Below are 21244 nucleotides of genomic sequence, written 5' to 3' on the forward strand. Positions count from 1 at the left end.
CCTCTGAGCCTACGATCAATCCTCTGAGTCAAGGGGAGCCCTGAGGAATGCGATGCTGAGGAGCACTCCCTCAGGTCCCCACCTCGGTGACGTCCCAGCTCTCCTCTGAATGCCTGGTGCTGCTGAGTCCTCCAGGGTCATTTTGGTGGTCTTCCCCCCGACTGAACCAAGTGCAGGGACCATGGGTATACTTAACCCAAATCTGTCTGTTTTAATCACTCTCCTCTGGACAGATAAAAGCTTTCCATAGGATTGCTCTCTCAAGCATTCCTCTGTGGCTTTAATACCAGCCATTAAATCATGGAAGGGAAAACAAAACAAAACAAAAAGGGACCGGCTCCAACCTTTAGCTTTTAACTTTTTTAGCCTCCTGAAAAAAACCCAGATTTTGGACCCAAATTCCCCCTTTCATACCCACATCCTCTTACCTCTGCTTCTGTTCCTCTGGTAGAGGATGGTCCTGAAATTGCCTTCTTTCCCTCGACTTCTTCCTCTGAGACTATACATCTCCCACAGTGGGAACCAAGGCAGGGATGTCTGATGGACCTGGGATCTCAGAGTCACAGGGAGTCTGAGACAGAAGGGGCCCCTGTGGCCATCTGATGTGACCCTCCTACCTCCTAGGGCAGGGTGTGGGGATGCCTAGAGAGGGGGTACTGCTTTCCCAGTGACCCACAGCAGAGCAATGGCAGACCTTGACCACAAGAACCTTGACTGTGGGCCAAGAGTTATTCCCACTGAAGGAAAGCATCTGGCTTTAGAGTTGGCCTAGTTGTGACTCCACCACTCTTTCGCTGGGATCCTTGAGGGGAGATCACGTTGCTTCTCTCTACTTCAGTGTCCTTGTCTGTTAAAGGACTGTCAGGAAAGCCCACTACACGGGATCATGACAAGCAGCGAGTGGGATCTTTTTGCCTAGCAGAAGGCCTGCTACCTAGAGGCTTTCAGCAAAAGTTCCTCATCCTTCTCATTATTTGAAAATGCTGCTCTGTCACCAGCCAAAATGACCGGGGTAGAGTGTCCTTCTCCTTCCATGTCCACTCTACCAATGAGAGAAAAACAAATAAAGAAATTTTTTTTTAACGTTTATTCATTTTAGAGAGACAAAGACAGACAGAGCCTGAGCAGGGGAGGGGCAGAGAGAGAGGGAGACACAGAATTGGAAGCGGGCTCCAGGCTCTGAGCTGTCAGCACAGAGCCCGACGTGGGGCTCAAACCCACAAACTGTGAGATCATGACCTGAGCGGAAGTCAGATGCTTAACTGACTGAGCCACCCAGGAGCCCCTGAGAGAAAAACAAATAATATAAACTTGATATAATTGTCATCCTTTGCTAATTGTCCTCTGTAGACAGTGAGAAAGTCCAGCGTTATCTGAGCTAATGTTGTGTTGACTTAAATCATGCCTGGAAAACATCCTAGGGGGATAAACCCCATAACGACCGCACATCATGGAGGCATAGCTGAGGTCTCAATCATCTGTGGGGGGAGCTGAACTTGCAATTGGGAGTCTTTAATTCCAGCTCCTCCTACCACTTAGTGCTGTGTGACCTTAGGCAGGTGACTTCACCTCTCTGAGTCTCAGGTTTCTCAGCGGTAAACAGCACCTGTTATACAAGGTGGCTGTAAGCATAAGACACTTTGGCACAGAAGCAACTCCCCACGTGCTCAACACGCACGATGACCTTCAATTACGTACACTCGAGCCGAAACATGGAAGCACCCCTTCCCCAAGAGGCACGTTCCCTGTGCGCCGTGACCATACCTCCAGTCTTTGTTTCCTCCTGATACACCTTGCTCTGATCGCCCTGGGAACGGATTACATTGAGGCAATGTATCCTAACCAGAGGAGGATTCTACAATGGGCACGGGGCAGTGGGAGATGGGATAGATTGTAGAGAAATTTTAGCGGGAGAGCTTCGGAAACTTGTAGAATGATGGCGTTCTGGTCTGCCGGGGCTCTCATAACGAAGTATCATGGACCGAGTGGCTTAAACACCAGAAATTTATCTTCTCACAGTTCTGGAGAATTGGTGTCTGAGCACAAAGTGTCTACAGCATTGGTTTCTTTCGAGTCCTCTCTCCTTGGCTTACAGGTGGCTATTGTTTCCCTGTGTCTTCTCATGGTCTTCCCTCTGTGTGTGTGTCTGTGTCCCAGTTTTCTCTTCCTACAAGGACCCCAGTCATACTGGATCAGGGCCCACCTTCAGGATCCTATTTTAGCTTGATCACCTCTGTAGAGACCCAACCTCCGAATAAGGTCACATTGTGAGGTACTGGGAATTAGGATGTCAACATATGAATTTTGAGGGTACACGATTCAGCCAATAACTAACAGAAAGGAAGGTGGGAGGCAGCTGAGGATATGACTACAACCTTGAAAAAAAACAACAACACATTTTTGTATAGATCCTGGAGGCTGGAAGAGACCTGGGTCAGAAACCAACAGGTAGGGAAGCCTGCGGTAGAAATCCAGGTGCTGAAGACATGGTCTGGAAGGCATTCTGGACATCTGAACAAGGCCCAGGCACATCTTGGGTCCTCATGAAGTGTGGTGAGCCAAGGAGAACAGATGACGCGTAGTAGTAAAGAACCATTGATCCTCAGTCAGTTGTTTAGACCCAGGCAGAAGAATGACTGGAAAGCAGCCTCTTGGCCTGCAGTTCAAGTCAACTTGCTTATGTTGGCGCTGTGGGACTTAGATCTTTTCAGAGGGGTCCGTGCCTTCAAACAGCCCACTGGGCTCAGTGCAGTGACGTGATTAAGCACCTGGGCCTGGGAATTTTATAGGCCTGGATTTCAGGCTTTGGGAGAGCCTCTTCCCTCCCTGAGCCTGAGCCTCAGCTTCTTCTGGCAAGTGGGCCATGCTGAGAGTTTCATTGTGAAGGTTAAGTGAGAGAATTAATCTAGAGCACACGGGATGTAGCAACTTCTAAATAAAGGAACGGTCCTATGCTCTTGTAAAGAACACAGCAATAGGGAAATGTCCCTCCTGTTCCATTCTTTTTAGTTTACGATGACAAACTCTACGGAGCACCTGTAAGATACCAGGGTCGGTACAGAATGTTGGGCACTTTGAAATGAACCAAACAGACCCACAGATGGGAAACACAGACACGGGATGAGTAATTACAGAAGTGGTGAGTTTTCAGACAGGAAGGAATGTGATGGATATATGGGAGGAAGATTTGTCGGTTCCTGGAGTGGAATGGAATGGTCAGACAGAGCTGCCCTGGGACAGTGCCATTAAAGTGATCCTGAGGGGGTGACCCCGAGGTACAGAGGACTCCTGGTACAGCCCTGGCCAAGATTTTGGGAGACTGCTTCCTTTGGGCTAGCCTCTTTTACATATGCTCTTTGTCTCCAGGGTGAGGCTCAGTGGGTAGGTGAGAAGAAAAAGAGACAGTAAAAATAAGTAGGCAGGAAACTTCTGGGGGTGGGGGTGGGGGGTTAGAAGCCCATTTCAAAGCAAGCCTAGCTGCAGGAAGATAAGAGCACGTTAGAGAGGCCAGCCGACCAGGGTTTGAGGGACCGGTGATTGCTATGAGGGTCAGGGCAAGCCTCTCCCAGGTCTGGGGCTGGACTTCTCCACGTCTGTAAGAGTGCCCTAGACACCTCATGGGCTCTGCACACTTGCAGTGTCTGCTTCTATGCGTTTATGGCCTTGAGGCAGGCTTATGCTAATTAGATGTAGATTGTGTGCAGGATTGCCCCGTAGCCTTCATCTTGTCACATGGGGATGTGTCCCCTAGGATCAACTTCCAGCAGCACACAGATGGGGCCACTTCAGAAACGCCTCTCCCCGTTTCCTTCACTATGTCTCTATCTTCCTGGACAGCTGTGGGGAGGGACAAGGTGAAGGTGGGGAAGGTGCTCGCGTGTCCTTCGTAGAACACTGTTCTGTGGCCCTCTGTGGAGATACACAGAGGACAGGGAACCTAAGTATGCAAGGATTAGGATTGACACGAGGCATCAGATTCAGATCAACACCTATTTTTGAGCTCCTTCTGCTTACAAGGAACCATTCTAGCAGTGAACAAAAGAGCTCTTAAATTGTAGGTGGGGATCATTTAATCCAAACTTCTCCTTTTTCAGAGAAGGGAAATGAGGCCCGGGCAGCATAAGAGGGCGGGATGGTGTGACTTTTCATCTGGCAAGCTGAGCCCGGATCTCTGGTTCCAGATCCCTGGTTCTGGGCTGGTGAGACAGCGGTGTCTCCCTTCCAGCCCCCTGAAATGTGGCTACTGTTGATTAAATTATTTTCATCCAGAAATAAGTCCCCATCACTATTTTACTCCCCCCACCCCCCACCTTGTTGAAGTTCGGTGATTTCCTTTTGCCACTTATACTCCAGGTAAATATTTCCTTCTGAACTTCTGAAGCCACTGCTTCAAGGTTCTCAGTTCCCTCAATGTGTTTCCTCTGGGTTCCACTGAAAAGCCTCTCTTTGCCTTTCCTCTCTGCCTCCTGGGGCCAAGCCTCCTCTTAGTCTCCCCGCTCCATGTCCCGGAGTCTGGCCTTTCTCGCTGCTTCTCTCTTCTCTCTCAACTGCACACAGAGGTGGCTTGAGCCTGAGTCCCAAGCCCCCGGAAGGTTCTGAACGGAGGGCACCCTACAGATGTGTAAACATTTTACCTTGCTAACCCAGCTAGCTGCCTTCCAAAGGCAACAGGAAAACCAGGGACTGAGAGCCCCTGGCATAATAAAAAACCTGCAGAGAGAGAGAGAGAGAGAAAGAGAGAAAGAGAGAGGGAAAAGTGATCCTGTTTCACATGTTAATTTTCTCATTAGAAGAATTTCCTGTTGAAGGGGGAGGGGTTAGCCAGGGGAGCAAGAGAAGGTGAGCTCAGTGGTGGGACCAGGGACACCAGAGTGGTGGCTCCGGGGAACGTGGCTCTCACTGATCCCTGTAGCAAGCGGCAACCCATAGATTGGGGTAAGTCACTCCAAATCTGGAGTCAGAGCTTCAGTTTTGGAGAGGTCAGTGCAGATTTTCACATTCAGCAGCCTGACAGCAGCTCGGGAGATGAGATGTCTGATTTCTAAGTCGGGTTTGTCAGTGGGTTTGAGGAGGACTTGGACGTTTTCGAGGCTTCATTCTATCAGCTCCTGATACATCAGCCAAGATGCCTTCGGGGTGCCTTCTCTCTTTGGCCCTTCTGTATTTTATTTCTAGTCGTTTCCCACATGTCATCATTGACATCGGTCCTAGACCCTCCAGCATCTTCAAGCTGAACTCACACTGGGACAGCTACCGTGTGCCAAGGACGGGGCCTCCACCGTGTCTGTTAAGTAGGACAGCATGCTTAAAGAGGGATGTCGGCAAGAGGATTACGATCTGTAGAAGGGAAGTGATTTTCCCCAGATGTATGGCTAGGAATTTCTTTCATCAGAATTACTTACTCTGCATCCAAAGATCCTGGGTTTTCTACGGTACTAAGAACACACACTCTCTTCTGATTCTCCCTGTCCGTTAGCCATGGAGACATAAATCGGTGCCTTTGATTCTGCTTGTCCTTTTTCCTTCTCCCAGTCTTTCAGGAATCCTTCTTGTGCTCCATCATGAGACGCTTACTGAGTGCCTGCTGTAGGCAAGGCATGGTGCAGGGTGCTAGGCACGATATACAGATGGTCCAGCCAGAGTCCTCACTCTCCAGAAGCATCCAGTCTAGGGGGACTCCAGAGCCAGAGGACAAGTGTCTACTTGCCTAAAAGCAAAATGAGTTCAGAGGAGAGAATGAGCATTCCTTACAGGGCTATCACGGAGAGCTTCTAGGAGGAAGTGGTTTCTGTTTTAGCCATTCAGAAACCTGGAAACACAGAAGAGCAGACTTGGGCCAGGTGTGTGAGGGGGACTCCATTCAGTCCCCTCCTTTACCAGGTAGAGAACCAAGACCCAGAGGAGGTATTATTCAGTGCTTCACCCAAGGTTGCCCAGCCGATGAGAGCAGGTTGACTTTGTGAGGAGACCCCCCAGCCATTGCCTGAAGGACTGTTGGACAGGAGTAGGCGGAGGGGTATAGGCAGACTTAGATGCCAGGCCCAAACTGCCATCCACATCAGCTGCTAACAGATCGACGTGAGTTCTGAGGCCCCAGTGCTCACAAAGGAGTAAAGACTGTGTGGGCCTCCTCTGTTGATTTTACTGGAAGCTCTCCATGATCGTTTGATGCATGCCGATGGCAGATGCACCCTCAAAGTTATGGTGACCGCAGAAACTCACCAGCTCAAAGTAGGGACCGTCCTTCTAAATGGGCATCTTTTATTCATTCTCGTCTCCCTCTCTTTCTCCTCCCACCTGGCCTCGTACATTATCCCACACTTCAAATGCATTCTTAATTAGAAAGTCCTCTTCCTCATCCAACAGCCTGTCTGTGCCAAGGACACTGGGTATATTCCAGAAAGGCTGGGGAATAGGGGTTGGTGAGTATAAAGATACTTTTTGATCCAGAGAGAATCTGCTAAGTGACTTCCTGGGGTTCCCAGAGTAAGGCTAGAGGCGTCAGCCTTGGGACTTTCCCAAACACCCAGCTTGTGGTACCCCCAGGAGGTTGGTGTGTCCCAGATCCCTGGTGGCATTGATGGGGGAGAGAGAGGTGTCTGTAGAGTTAGCGCACAGGGTAGTGAATCCCAGGGTCTGGGATCCTCTTACCAGTCAGTTGACCTTAAACCCATCCATTTCCATATCTGCCTCTGTCAACATCACTACTTTAAAAGTGTTACGTGGATGAAATGAATTAACACACGTGTAGACCTTAGTACAATGCTTGACCTGCTGTAGAGGCTTGGAAGATTTTACTTAATGAAGGAGTCCCCAACATCTTTTTATGTTAAGAGAGTGCTTTTCATTTCATTCTTTTATAAATATTAGCATTAGTGTCAGAGAAAAGCAAGCTGAATTGGGTCTCAGGAAATTTGTCAGTGACTCTGTAACCTGACAAATGTCTTTCATTTTCTGGGCCTGAAGTCCCTCACCTGTCGAGTGAAGAAGTTGGAATTGTGATCTTTAAAAACTTTTCTAGCTCAGGAGCGCCTGGGTGGCTCAGTTGGTTAGGCGTCCGGCTCTGGGTTTCGGCTCAGGTCATGATCTCGAGGTTCATGAGTTTGAGCCCTGCATCAGGGTCTGTGCTGACGGTGCAGAGACTGGTTGGGATTCTGTCCCTCCCTCTCGCTCCGCACCTCCCACTTGCTCTCTCTCCTGGTCAAAATAGACAAACTTTAAAAAAAATGTTTTTTAAAGCTTTCTTGCTCAGATATTAAGCATGCCTGCCTTTCTTTGGGGATGAGTTTCAGGGCTAACCAGGACTCCTATTAGGAGCTAAAAGCATTAGCTTTGCAGCCCTTGACCCTTGATTCTCTGTGCCAACTTCCCTGATGGCTCACCACCGCTGGCCTTTTGATGACTGCTAATCGTTAACGTGCACGCAAAGTTACGGAGACCGTAGTAGGGGCCATCCTTCTAAATGAGCAACTTCTGTGCATTATCACCACCGCTGACTCCCCTCTCACCTCCTGTATCATTCCACACTGAAAATACCATCTCAATCACAAAGTCCCCTTACCCGTACAACAGTCTTGCAAAATCGAAGGTGTTCAGATTTCCATTATTATGATTGTTGGTATTTTGTTTAGCTCAACTCCCCATTCTACAACAGAAACCTTTCTTGTAAGTTCCATACTCAAAACCAATACCAGTGAAACTGTTTGGGCTACAGGTTGTGGTGAGCAACCCCCAAAGCCAGCTCACCTGTCCTCTCCATCCCTCCGGCTCTCAGTGTGCCCGAAGGGTGGTCCCAGAGCCTCCATTAGTAGCTGCTGGCTCTCGCAGAGCACAGTTTGAAAACCGCTGGTCTAGGACATCCTGATATAAGTTTTATCAGGGAGAAATAACTCACCGCCCCCCTCCCCTTCCATCCTTTATTTATTCGTCTTTCTCTCTTCGGGCCACATAGGGCTATATGACAAATGTTCATATACCTCGCGTGACCGAGGATGGGTCGTGGGAATTCACACCGTCAGTGACCAAGGCAACAGAGACCCACGCTACTTTTTCTCCCTGAAGACAGACCGGGCCCGGCAGGGGACCACCATCCATGCGTACCGCAGCTACCTCCCAGGCCAGTGGGTGCACCTAGCTGCCACCTACGACGGGCGGCTGATGAAGCTCTACGTGAATGGCGCCCAGGTGGCAACCTCTGGGGAGCAGGTGGGCGGCATATTCAGCCCGTTGACCCAGAAGTGTAAAGTGCTCATGCTGGGAGGCAGCGCTCTGAATCACAACTACCGGGGCTATATCGAGCGCTTCAGTCTGTGGAAGGTGGCCAGGACTCAGCGGGAGATACTGTTGGATATGGAAACCCGTGGCCTCCACACGCCTCTACCTCAGCTCCTCTTCCAGGAGAACTGGGACAACGTGAAGCGCGCCTGGTCCCCCATGAAGGATGGCAACATCCCCCAAGTGGAACACAGCGGTGCCCACGGCTTCCTGCTGGACACGAGTCTGGAGCCTCCGTTGTGCGGGCAGACGTTGTGTGACCACACAGAGGTCATCGCCAGCTACAACCGGCTCCCGCGATTCCGCCGGCCCAAGGTGGTGCGCTACCGCGTGGTCAACCTCTACGACGACAGCCGCGAGAACCCCACGGTGAGCCGCCAGCAGATTGACTTCCAGCACCGGCAGCTGGCCGAGGCCTTCAAGCATTACAACATCTCCTGGGAGCTGGAGGTGCTGGAGGTGAGCAACTCCTCCCTGCGCCACCGCCTCGTGCTGGCCAACTGTGACATCAGCAAGATCGGGGACGAGAACTGCGACCCCGAGTGCAACCACACGCTGACCGGCCACGACGGCGGGGACTGCCGCCACCTACGCCACCCCGCCTTCGTGAAGAAGCAGCACAACAGGGTGTGCGACATGGACTGCAACTATGAACGGTTCAACTTTGATGGCGGAGAGTGTTGTGACCCCGAGATCACCGACGTCACCAAGACTTGCTTCGACCCCGACTCTCCGCACAGGTAAGGCCTGCGGGGCAGGCGATGCCCGGCTGCCAGCCGACTTGTCCCCCGTTGTGTAGGCGAGGCACCTGAGGCCCCTAGGGGGTGTGGAATTTTCCAGTTCACACAGCGGTTTCATGACCGAGGCCAGCCCCTCACTCAGTTCTCATGGGAGTGCTACGCAAGGATGGCCCATCACGACGGTATTCGCTGAGCCCCCACCACGGGCTAAGAAGGAGGGCTCAACCCAGTCTTCTCAAAGGGCACAGAGTCTAAACTGGGTGATGTGGGGCCGAGTACCAGTAGCTGCCATCATGTACGTGGCACCGTGGGGTGCAGCGCGTTAGCCACATGCGGTCGCCAGCCACACGCGACTGTTGACGCTGAAATTAGCCGAGACTAAGTAAAGTTAAAATCTGTCCTGAGTCCCGTTAGCCACCTTTCAAGTACTCAGCAGCCTCGTGGGCTGGTAGCTACCGTGCTGGACAGACCAGTATGGAACACCCTTCCCAGCAGAACATTCATCCTGTCGCACCGAGCTGGCAAAGCGGGGATTAGCTTGGTTGGACGGCCTGGGTTCAGGTCTCGGCGATACCGTTTCCTCACTTTGTGACCCCTTAGACGCTACATCTTCCTCTGTGAAGTGGGAATAAGAACAGCACCTGCTTTGTCCAGCTGCTCTGAGGGTTGAGAGGGGGCTCTCAAAGCGTCGTCCCTCTCACGGTGTCTCTCCCATTAGCTCTCGGTAAGCGTATTTGTCATGACTTGTGTAACGGAAGAAGGTGCGTGCTGTGCTTAGGGAGTGCCAAGCGAGATCAAAGAGGAAAAAAAAAAACTGACTTTCAGCTTGAATATCTCTGGGAGAGCTTAGGTACAGTTTGGACAACCGAGGAGGTTGGGTTGGGGGAGAAAGGAGGGCGCGGGGCAGACGGACTTCATCTCCTGCTGAGAAGAGGGCGGGAATGGGAAGCTTGTGTCTGAGGCCTCACTCAGCATCCACTGGCACTAGCAACCCTGGCCAGCAACCCCAAAGAAAACCCCGAAGGGGAACCCGTGGGTGATCTGTATTCAGTAGGGGACCCGGAGGAACTAGTTCCAAGCCAGAGAGACTGTCACCCTCCACTTTCCTGATTGCCCAGATCCACGCTGAACTTTTCCATTCTGTCCAGCACACAGGACCCTGGACTTGCTGAGAGCTCGAGCACATTTGCCGACCTCTGCAGGCTTTCTGCTGACTCTTCTCTTTAGGTCTCTCTCAAAAGAGCAAGGGCCTCCCGTGCACAGACAAAATACCTACGTGCAAAGGAATGACGATACTGGCAGGAGAATGTCGTGCCTGGCAGCAGGCCAGAAAGCACGTCAGCTCAGCCTGCTGGCACCAGGCAGGCCCTCGACTCTCACCTCGGTCCACAGACATGAGCGGCCCAGGTGGGAAGAAGCCTTGATGTGTGGCCGGTTCCTTCCTGGTCACAATGTGTTCTCATCTCTGCTCTCATTTGGGCTTTGACAGAATTTGACAAAGAAGGCAAGACAGGGGTTAGTATTTGCGTTTGACTCATAGGGAGATAGAGGACCTTAGTGGGTGAAATGACTCAGCCAAGGTCATGGGTCAGGAGAGTCATTCAGCTAAGGCACAAATGCAAGTCTCTGAGATTAAGGCAGTGTGTGCCCTACTGAGCTGGATGCCCAGGCAGAGTGAGCATGGAGGAGGGTGAAGGGCCACGAATAGCTGGAAGTTATTCACCCAATTTTTCTTTCTCTCTTTCTTTGTTTCTTTCTGTCTTTCATTCATTCAAACCCTGTTTCTTCAGCAGGTGCCAGGAAGGTGGGTACTCTTAGCCCTGTTTTGCTGAAGGAAACCCAGGATTCAGAATGACATAGGGGTTTAGCCAAGGTTACTCAGCAAATAAATGGAGAGCTTAGATTCCAATCCAGATCTAATGACTCTAACGCTCCCACTGAAGGAGGGTATTTTTAAGCCTAAGGAACAGTAAGAGGCAGAGTTGAAGGGCAGGGGTGACAGACAGGGTAGCTTCACTAAAGCCTTGGGAAAAAACTGCTGAGTTGATTGGGTCAGGACCGAGGGCAGCTGGCCTTTGTGGCGGGTGAGCTGTCCTGGTACGGAGGGGCCGCAGGGCCCCAGGTCCCAGATACTTCACAATCAGCAGACAGAGCTGGCAGCCTCCAACGGCCTCCTCTTTTCTAAGTCACGGGACTGCCTGCCCAGAATGTCTGTGAGCAGCCGTGTGCCAACTCTGTTACCACTCACGCCATGGCCCGTTTGTTTGCTGGCTGGGAAGGTCATGTGCCCTGGGTGGGGCCCACCAGGCAATGTGTCCTCTTCTGACGGGCCGGGATAGGAGGCGGGGGTACAGAGCATTCTGACTGTATCAGCTCTCCTGTGTGCAGAGAGAAACCTGTGGAGGTTTGCAGAGAAATATTTGCTTTGTGACTTTAAAAAAAAGGGAGGGAGGGAAGGAGGGAGGAAGAAAGAATGAGGAAAGGAAGGAAGGCAGGAGGAAAGGAAGGAGGGAAGGAAGGAAGGCAGTGCAATATAAGGCAGGGAAGGAAGGAAGGACGCCTGCAATATAAGCAGTGAACATTTAATATTATCTAGGTGATTTCTAATAAAGAGCTGAACTTCATTCTCTCTCTCTCTCTCTCCTCTCTCTCTTTCTTTCGTAATGAGTAAACGCAATAAAACTATTTAATACTTATCAATCTATGGTAAAGGACCACCTTTTTTCTCCTATATGTTGCAAGCTGATCCCTTTGATATGTGCAGGAAAAAAATGAATCAATGTAAAATGAAACCACAGGAATGTCATTGTCAGAATTCTTGAAAAGTTTCTAAATGCGTACTCTCCGTTTCTGTCCCCAGTGCACCGTAGACTGGTAAGCAGTACCTACTTTGAGTAGCACTGATTAAAATCACCATTCTGACAATTTAATGTAACAATTCCCTTGAGTAAAATAAGATTTCCCCCAGTAATGCAGCTGGGCAGATCAGTGTACTCTAGGAAAGAGTACCGTTTCTTTTAACACATTTAGGTGCCCTTACGTCATAGTCCTTGGACCCCTTAGTCCGTGTTCTCAGGGATTCACGTGCTGTGGGGGAGCAACTAATCCTAGCAGAGGGCTGCACAAGATACCAGAATTGTGCCCAATGCCAGACCTAGAAACATCCTCACAGATCATTGGTCCGCATCCCTTATCCTCCCATGGAGGGAAACTGAGTCAGAGCTCACCCTATCCATTAGTGGTCAAGCTAGGGTTAAGGTTGCTCTAGATTTCTGACTCCTGGTCATCTGCCATGGCACAGCCACCCAGCGTGGCCTTGACATCTTCGCAGCCACAGATACCTGCCCCCTCACATTGTATCCTCACTCTCTTCTCAAATATCACCCAAAGAGCTTGGGATTATGAAGTGCTTGAATGAGTGAGTTTAGAAGAGAATTAGATAATGGCCTTGGGGTTCCGTGGGCCCCTGTAGAACTATTAGAGCTACATTGGCAGCTAGTGTTCTTTATTAAGAGGCCATAATAAAAGCAGTCAATTGAAGATGTGCACAGAGAGAGGGACTGGACAGTGAGTGGCCAGGATACAACTTCAAATGGTAATATCATAACCATTTGAAGATGGTTGGCCTGGATGAGAAAATTCTCACAGGGCCTTGACTATAGGGCCATGTGGCATGCGCCTCATGTCCTGTGGGAGGCCTGTCCTGTGGGAAAGGGCGCAGAATTGCTCTGTATGGTTTCTAAGCCCTGGCCAGGACCGGAGCGGGAGGAAGCTTGGAGCTGAGTAACAGATGATGTCCTCCCCCCTCAGAATGGTCCTCCCAGGGGAGTGCCCTGTCACCTGAGGCACACACAGCGAGGATCATGGCAGTGCTATAGAAAGTAACCTTGTTGGTCTTGAGGTGGAGTATGGCACAGCCTGACTTTTTGCTGATATCTTTCTCCAAATCGTGTTATGGAACCACGTGGTTGGAGACATTTATCGGCTATGTGCACCTCTGTCAGGCTCTCTGCTGTTCACTGGGGATGCTTCAGTGAGTGGGGCACGTTCCTCCCCATTGAGGGGCTTCCACTTTGCTGGGGGGTCACATTCAAACATAAGAAATTCTGATCCATGACAACAACACACAGTGGGACAGGAGTACTGCGAGGCAGAGATCTGCTCTGACTAGGGAAGCAAGGCGGGGTGGCTGGTGGAGGCATGATTTGGGGGGCATCTGGGGCCGGGCAGCACGTTCAGAGGTAGAGATGCAGCCTGCATAGGTCAGGTCCTGGCAGGAAACAGGTGACACATTCAGACGGAACAATTAAGGAGAGTTGAAGGAGGGGGTAATTTGAAGGAGAGGCTATTTATAACAGGGTAGGCAGGGTTTAGGACAATCTCCAAGGCCAGGGTCAGCAACAGAGCAGGGAGCCATTTCTATCCTTGGCCTGGAGGGGCAAGAAGAGAGAGTAGTTTTGGAACATAAGAGAGGGGATGTGTGTGGAAGACTCCTGGGCAGCCGCAGTGACTCTCCATGAAGAGGGGTAGCCAGCCTACTGTGGCCCCCAGGCCAGGAGGGAGCCAGGAGAGTAACTTCTCCATTGACATTCTCTTCTGCCTTCTAGTCTTCTGCTAGTGCTTCCCACTAGGGACTGAAACTAGAAGTCACAGAGCAAAGGGACCCATAGAGGCACCCCAAAGAAGCCAACCTCCAAGGGCACAGAGCAGGGAGGAGAGGGATGGGCAGTGGATGTGGATGAGCAAACAGCATTCCCAGAACACAGAGAAAGCCCATGCAGAGGGGACAAGACAAGCAAGAGGACAGGATGGGAGGAAGGGCTTGGAGAATAAGGAGTCGTCGGTATAACTGGGACCCAGACCATAAGCAGAATAGGATCTGCTTTATCTCATGACAAACTCTAATATCAGGCTAAATCCTTCCTTCCTGCCTCTCTCCCTTTCTTCATCCCCTCCCCTCCCCTCCCCTCCCCCCCACTCCTCTCTCCTCCCCTCCCTACCCTTTCCCTCTCCTCTCTACCCCTCTCCCCCTTCCCTTCCCTTCCCTTCCCTTCCCTTCCCTTCCCTTCCCTTCCTTCCCTCCCTCATTTTTTTTCTTCTTTTCCTCTCCCAGTAAATATTTGTTGAATGCTCCCTCTGTGCCAGCCCAGTCCCTGCCTTTGGACCTCACCATCTAGTGGAAAAGACAGACAAGAAAGCATGCCATTGTAATCATGGGTGTGAACGAAGGATCCCCAGTGTCAGCCAGGAGGAGCAGTCTGTGTGAGCAGTAAAAATTTTTCTATTAGACCAACCATTTAGAAAAAGACATTCCATTGAACTTGGCCATTCTCTACAGTAGTGGAGACGAGCCAGGGAGGCAGAACTTCATCTGCAGCCATTAGAGATGTCTCCTAACAAGTTAGAATGCACTTCACATGCCTTCTTATAGCTAAACTGGAAAACCTGGATACTAAGGGAAACCCCTAGTGTCAGGAACGCCAGGGGCAATTGACACTTTGGGCTGCATGCACCCCACCGGGAGAGTATATTGCCACAAGCCTGCTGAGTTTCTATTTGGACCCTGTAAGCTGCAAGCTATATAGCACAGTTAGGTGAACTTGACCTTTGTCTGTGAATATCGATTCATATGCAATAGGACAAATAGAAAAAGACTTCCCTTGCACACTGTTGGCTCATAGGGAAACATTTTCGTTGCCTCCCCCTTATTGTTATTTTTAATGGAACAAGGGCATTCCCCTGGGGCCATGTTATTTTTTTTGGATATGAGCTGACATTGCTAGAAATCTTTGGAATGGACTGTAGTAAGCCTTGAGGCAGGCTCTTCAACCCCTCTGCTGGCACTGTAGTTCTCACTGTCTTCCCCCACCCCTTGTCAGAGACCATTAAATGATTTGCCCTCATATGTTGGGGTCTCTTACCTCTTTTCTGGGATGATCTCATGGAACATACACTTCCTTCTCCCAGGTTCTCCCCAAATCTGGAAAAGTTGCATGAAATCAGAGATTCTCTGAGCTAAAAGGAGCACTGGCAAGGTTCAGCCCTCTCTTGCTATAGATGAGGAGGCCAAGCTCCCAAGTGGGGCCAGCACTGACCCAGGCCTCCCAGTGAAAGTGAGGCCAACCTGAGAGCAAGATCCAGGGTCTCATCTCTTTATCCCAGGGCATTTCCACCCTCCTACATTACCATGGTATCTTAGAAGCTGGGGATTCAAAACTTGGAAAAGTTCTCTTTAGCATGGTCATGTTCATACCCGTCATCCGTATTTTGCTAAGATACTTTAATATCGAGGGCACTGCAGTAATGCCCTAGAGATCCAATGTGTAATCTGTGTCCTGAAGGTGCTTATATTCTGTGGTTTTATGACATTTTGTTACAGTCATTCAAGAGATGGCAAGAAGGTGGATGATTAACTTACCAGCGAACCACACAGACGATAAGGCTTGCATGAACTCTGAGAAAAGGCAGGATCCCTGTGGTTTGGAGAAGTTAGAAAAGGCTTTCTGGTAGAGGAGGTCTACAAACAGACCTTCAGAATTAACAGACTTTGTAATGACAGAAAAGAACAAAGAGATTGAGGTGGGAAGGTGATGGGAAGGTTTAAGGAAGAGGTGACTCTACTTGGAATTTCATGCAGTTCAATGTCATGATTTGTTCTTCTGGCCCTAGAGCTCTAAGAATCAGACTAATGTAGAATGAAAATAGCGTTCCGGGGAAATAGATTCTAGCCCTGGCCCAGCAGTGTCTTAGCTATGCAATCTTGGGCAAGTCTCATAATCTCCTTGAGCCTCTGTTTCCACATCTATGGAAAGGGAATGATAATAATATCTGACCGCCTGGATCATGTGATTGCCTTGAGGGTCACATAAAATAATATCCAAGCAAGAGTTCTGGGAAGAGTTAACCAGCACGCAGATGAAAGAGGGCTTTGTTATTTGTTCAGTAACTTTGTTCATTCTTTTCCAGTAATCGTGTAAGAGAAATTGCTTGGAATTTTATAATCAGAATATCAGCGTTTATTTAATGTGACTAATATTCATTAAAGCAATAACAGGAGTCAGGCCTGGTATGGTGGAAAAGTGATATGTGTTGGAGACTGACCAGGGTTTGTATCCTGGTTCCACTCTTCATTAACTGTCTGACCTTGGCTCGTTTCTCAATAAGAGTTGCTGGTTTCTCATCTGTGAAAATTGGGTGAGAATAGCACTCCAACAGTGCGTCAAGAAACTTACATGGAGTCATCTATATGAAATGCCTGGTAGATTGTGTGGCACACAGTAGGTGCAAAAAATTCCCTCCCTTCTCATGTGCACACACAGACTCCTCTTCGCATTGTTTGATGGAGACTGACTTTCCACAGGCTCATAAAAAAAGGCCTGGATGAAACTGCCGGACACACATTGAGGGCATTTACACAGATTACTTTCATTCTTAAAATACTAATTTTTTTTTTTTTGAGGACTGGCCACAGAATTGGTATTTTTAAATAAAGACCATGTAACATACCAAACTTCTTGAGCTTGCACACTAATTTATTTTTGAAACAACCCAAATGTCTCACCATGTTAGAGGATATGTTTCCACATGGAATGACCCCAGGCATTGTTGGGATTGGTTACAATGGGTGATGTACCCCTTTGATTGAAGTTCCAAGAGTTTTTGACCATCTCCAGCCCACATGCCTGCTTGGGTGTAGATGCAGGAACATGCACACACATTCAGGCCACATGGACACATATGGTCCCATTCTCTCAGCTTTGGTCCAAGTTCCCTTCATGCTTTTCATCTAAGCAAAGTCTGCCTTTACTCACGTCCCATCTGTGACTCTGTGCACAGGTGAATTTGGTCTTTGAGAGCAGGAGAGAGGGACAAATGGAGTGAAGAGAACTGCTTGTGACCCCTCCACAGGATGTTAAGAAGGAACTCAGGGGGCACCTGGGTGGCTCAGTTGGTTAAGAATCTGACTCTTGATTTTGGCTCAGGGCATGATCTCATGGTTAGTGTGTTTGAGCCCCATGTTAGGCTCTTTGCTGACAGAGCAGAGCCTGCTTGGAATTCTTTCTCTCTCCCTCTGTCTCTTCCCCTCCCCATGTTCTATCTCTCTCTCAAAATAAATAAAGTAAACATTAAAAAAATTTTTAAAAAGAAGAAGAAGGGGCTCAAAACAGGGACCAGTGAGTAGCTGTGTGGGGTCAGTATAGCCTCGCAAATAAATAAGAAGATGAGTTTTGGAGACTGAGCATACTTGAAATCAAGCCACTTAACGTCTCTGTGACCTTGATCAAGTCCCTAGCTTTTATCAAAGCCTCAGATACCTCCTCTGTAAAGTCGGTGATGAAAGTAAAGTACCGCAGTCTATGGCATTGAGTGGTTCGGAGGATTCAGTGACATGATATAGGGGTCAACCCTTACAACAGCACCCGCCACTTACTGAGCACTCAAAATAACAGTGGTGGTTGTTTGGGGGATTTTCCGTCTCTGGAAAATCTTCTGACCTTCCTACACACATACTCCCTAATTCCCAGCCCCCTCTGGATCCTGAGTCTTTCCTTTGGGCTGGAGTGGGGGTCCAACACAAACTAATCCCACTCTTCTACCAAAGGCCCTTTTACTTTGGCTCCTGTAGGTTCCATATTTAATAGATTTTCTTTACTCCAAAAACCCTGCACATATTAAATGATAATGTATTCCTTGTCCCAGGCAGCACACCACAGTAAGTTTAGGCATCTCCAGCGTAAAGCAGAGGCACATCTGGGATTCCAGGATGGGACTCACTGTGTGGTTCTCGCACATGCTAGGGAAGGAGCTGGAAGTCAAGAGGGCTCCCCTAAGGTGCTCAGGACCTCACCGAGCCACATAAGAGGCAGCACTAGGTGTCGGCTGGCCCCCTACTCTTACCACAGCAGGACCTCTGTGAAGTTTACAGGTGAAAGTTGGAGATGCTTCTGTGTCACCCCTTTTTCTAGATGTGTATTTCCATTTCCAGCTCCCTGGACAGACAGCAGTGCTTGATAACCTCTCGAGGGCCCCAGTGGGAGGCAGCTGGGGTTTTTCCACCCTGGGTGTCCATCCACTGGTGACACTGACCACTCATGACAGCCTCTGCTTGGCCAGACGTCCTTCCACGGGGGGAAACAAAGTGGTGGGGGTGTGAGAGAGGGTGGAATGGACAGACACCAGGACATTTTGCTTTAGTGAAACACATTTCCTTAATTGACCACAGCTCGGCTTGTACCTGCAAGCTCACAGCTGGCCGATTTTCCACCTTCCCGAAAGAGGACTTCCACACCCCCACTCTTGCTTTCTGGAAACACAAAACTAGTGTGTGTACAGCCGTGCCTTTTGCTCACAGTTTGTTTACCCAAGTCCAACAGGCTCCCGTTTTCCTGTTTTGTTTTGTTTTGTTTTGTTTTGTTTTGTTTTGTTTTAAGAGGCATGTTTTCTTGTCTCCTTTCCTCTGTGCCTGCCTTTCTTTCTTTCTTTCTTTCTTTCTTTCTTTCTTTCTTTCTTTCTTTCTCTTTTCCATGTGCTAAGTTGTTTTGGTGATCTGGTGGTGAAGGGCAGAGGGTAAGGAGAATATTGTCTCCATTTCAGGTGTCTGGTGTATATGATTCTAGCCCTTTTTGAGTTCAGACAGACAGCATACCTCTTAGCCTTGAGCCTGAATCCTGACTCCCAAACTATTTTTGTGGCCACGGAGGACAACAGTGAGTGTCTAGGATGCCACACAAGTATGGACTATCTCAGGATCTTACAGAGTGTGGAAGAGAGACATGAGAGAGAGAGAGAGGTCTTTCCCACAAGGATTCATGGTAGAAAAACACAGTTTGACCTGTGGGTTGGCAAAACAGGAGGAAGGAAGTGACTAGATATTTCCAGTAACTTCTTTGCCAGCATAGAGTAAGTCACTTCTTTTATTTTACATTTTTCTTCTGTAAAATGGGAGGATTTGGGTAGGATTTTTCTAAGATCTTTTCCTTTCATACATTTTCAAATCAGACGTTGTAATCCAGTTTCGAGGCCTGTGGGGACTGGAGCTGTACTATAATTCAGGAGCCTGGTATCAGGAAGGTATGAGCAAGGCCATGTGTTGACACTGGGGACAGTCCCTGCCTTCAAAGTATTTACTGGTCCCTCTGACCAATTGAGTCCAACGTGTTCAGCATAGCAATGAAGGAAGTTTTCCTCTCTGACAAGTTAAAAGAACGTGACTCCCATTATCCAGGTCCCTGTGACAGCCTGATGGTGGCACCCTACCTTGGGCAGTCCGCATGTCTGCCATTTTATTTTCCCTTAGGCCCTGAATGTGGCATCCTCTTTCCAAAAATCCATTTGAATTTAATTCTACTTTTGATAGCCTGATATACAATGTCATGGTCTTCATTATTTCCACATACTTAAAATTTTTGATTTTCACATGACCTTCTGACCCTTTGAGAGACCCACATTTGGGGATGCTACTAGACTTGTTCAAGCCATCCAGAGAGATCTACATCTACTGTATTGACTGTGTAGTTGTGTCTTTAGATGATTCTATTTGCTATTAGACGATTTGTATGGGGCTGCAGTTCAAACTAAAATCTAGAAGTTGCCATATTGACACGTATCGGTGATGATATTGTAATTCTTGCTCTAGCCTTCCCAAACATCATATCATTCAGTCAGTCGTCGCATAAGTTATACGGCTTACGAGACTCCACATTAGAGCCAAACTACATAGTCTACTGAACTGTCACCTGTATCCAGAACATGGTGCCTGCCCCAACTTATGAAAAAGAGGTGATTTTGCTTTATTTAATTGTGCATCAAGTGGAAGACAGACCACAGGGCTTCTGGGGAGCTGTGTGTATTCTGCTTAATGTGGTCAGTTCTATTATTTATCAGTTGTGGTTTTGATCCTCCAAGAAAAAAGGGAGGTTGCAGGAAGAGCTAGCTTGTGGGCCCTAGAACTGCACACTTGTGTTGTGAAAACAGTAGTTTGACGTGGTACTTTTGAACACACGTCAATTGTTATTTCTCCTTACTTATCAGGGTATATTCTTCATGCTTATTGGCTTTCCGAAAATAAGTAAACTCTGAGAATATGGGACTATCAAAGCAGAAATTTAGAACCCCAAGAAAAGATCTCAGTGAAGTAACTATTCCTTTAACAATGTGTGTGTGTGTGTGTGTGTGTGTGTGTGTGTGCGCGCGCACACGCGTGCATGTGCACATGCATGTGTGTGTGCCTGTGATGTGCAAGGCACAGTGCTAGGTGCTGGAGGTATAGCAATGATTATTTCACAAGATAGGTGTGATTCTTCCCTCATGGAATTTCCTGCAGGTAGGTATGTAGCTAGTTGGATAAATGCTTTAAAGAGGAGTCCAAGGTCTGGAGGTTCTCAGAGGATGGATACTTGAATCATCAGGGGTCAGAGTCCCTTCTAGGCTGAGTCCTGAAAAATGAATCATGCTAGCCAAGGGAGTGTAGCTGAGCTTGCCAGGATCCAGGCGTCCTGACTCTTTGTCTTCTGCCCCAGCAGTCTCTAAAAGCCATTTTATAAAAAGGCTAATGAGAAAAAAAAAAATAGGAGCTGAGTAGATCCTGGTAGAAAGGTATTCATTTTTCGGCACACCTGGGTCACTCAGTCGGTCGAGCGACGGACACTTGATTTTGGCTCAGGTCATCATCTCATGGTTCTTGAGATCAAGCCCCTCTTTGGGCTCTGCACTGGTGTCATGGAGCCTGCTTGGGATTCTCTCTCCCTCTCTCTCTACCCCTCTCCTGGTCATGCTCTCTCTGTCTCAAATATATATATATATATATATATACACATATATATGTTATATATGTATATATATAAACATAAACCCCGTGATGTCTTATCCACCTTCAGCTTGGAAATTGTCATTGCTCTTTGCTTCTCTCCTGTTCAGTACCCTCTCTATGCTAACACATATCATAAGAGAAGGTAAGACACTAATGATGAGGGATGTGGTCTGCAGTATCCAACACATGACCAGTCAGAGCTCACCTCCCACACCTGTGACCAGGTGGAGAGACCTTGGAAAAACGGCATCACCTCACCGAGTCTTGGTTTCTTCCCCCTATAAACTAGGGATACTCATACTTGTATAGCACATTGGGTTTTATTGTAAGGCTTCAAAGAGATAATTTTGAAAAATGCTTCAACAGTGCCAGTGAGTAGTAAACTCCCCCAAATGGTAGGTCGTATTAGTATCATCACATT

At 48.7% G+C, this 21244-nt stretch overlaps 1 protein-coding gene across 1 annotated transcript in view; it reads left to right on the forward strand.

Annotated features, from left to right (window-relative positions):
• PAPPA (pappalysin 1) overlaps positions 1–21244 on the forward strand; it is a 243825-nt gene that overhangs the window by 25245 nt on the left and 197336 nt on the right. The window contains exon 2 of the mRNA XM_060608872.3: positions 7952–9014. Within this exon, the coding sequence (XP_060464855.2) occupies positions 7952–9014 (1063 nt within the window). The remainder of the gene's footprint in view (positions 1–7951; positions 9015–21244) is intronic.

Source organism: Panthera onca, chromosome D4 (assembly GCF_046562875.1).
Source record: "Panthera onca isolate mPanOnc1 chromosome D4, mPanOnc1 haplotype 2, whole genome shotgun sequence".
NCBI classification, from domain to species: Eukaryota; Metazoa; Chordata; class Mammalia; order Carnivora; family Felidae; genus Panthera; species Panthera onca.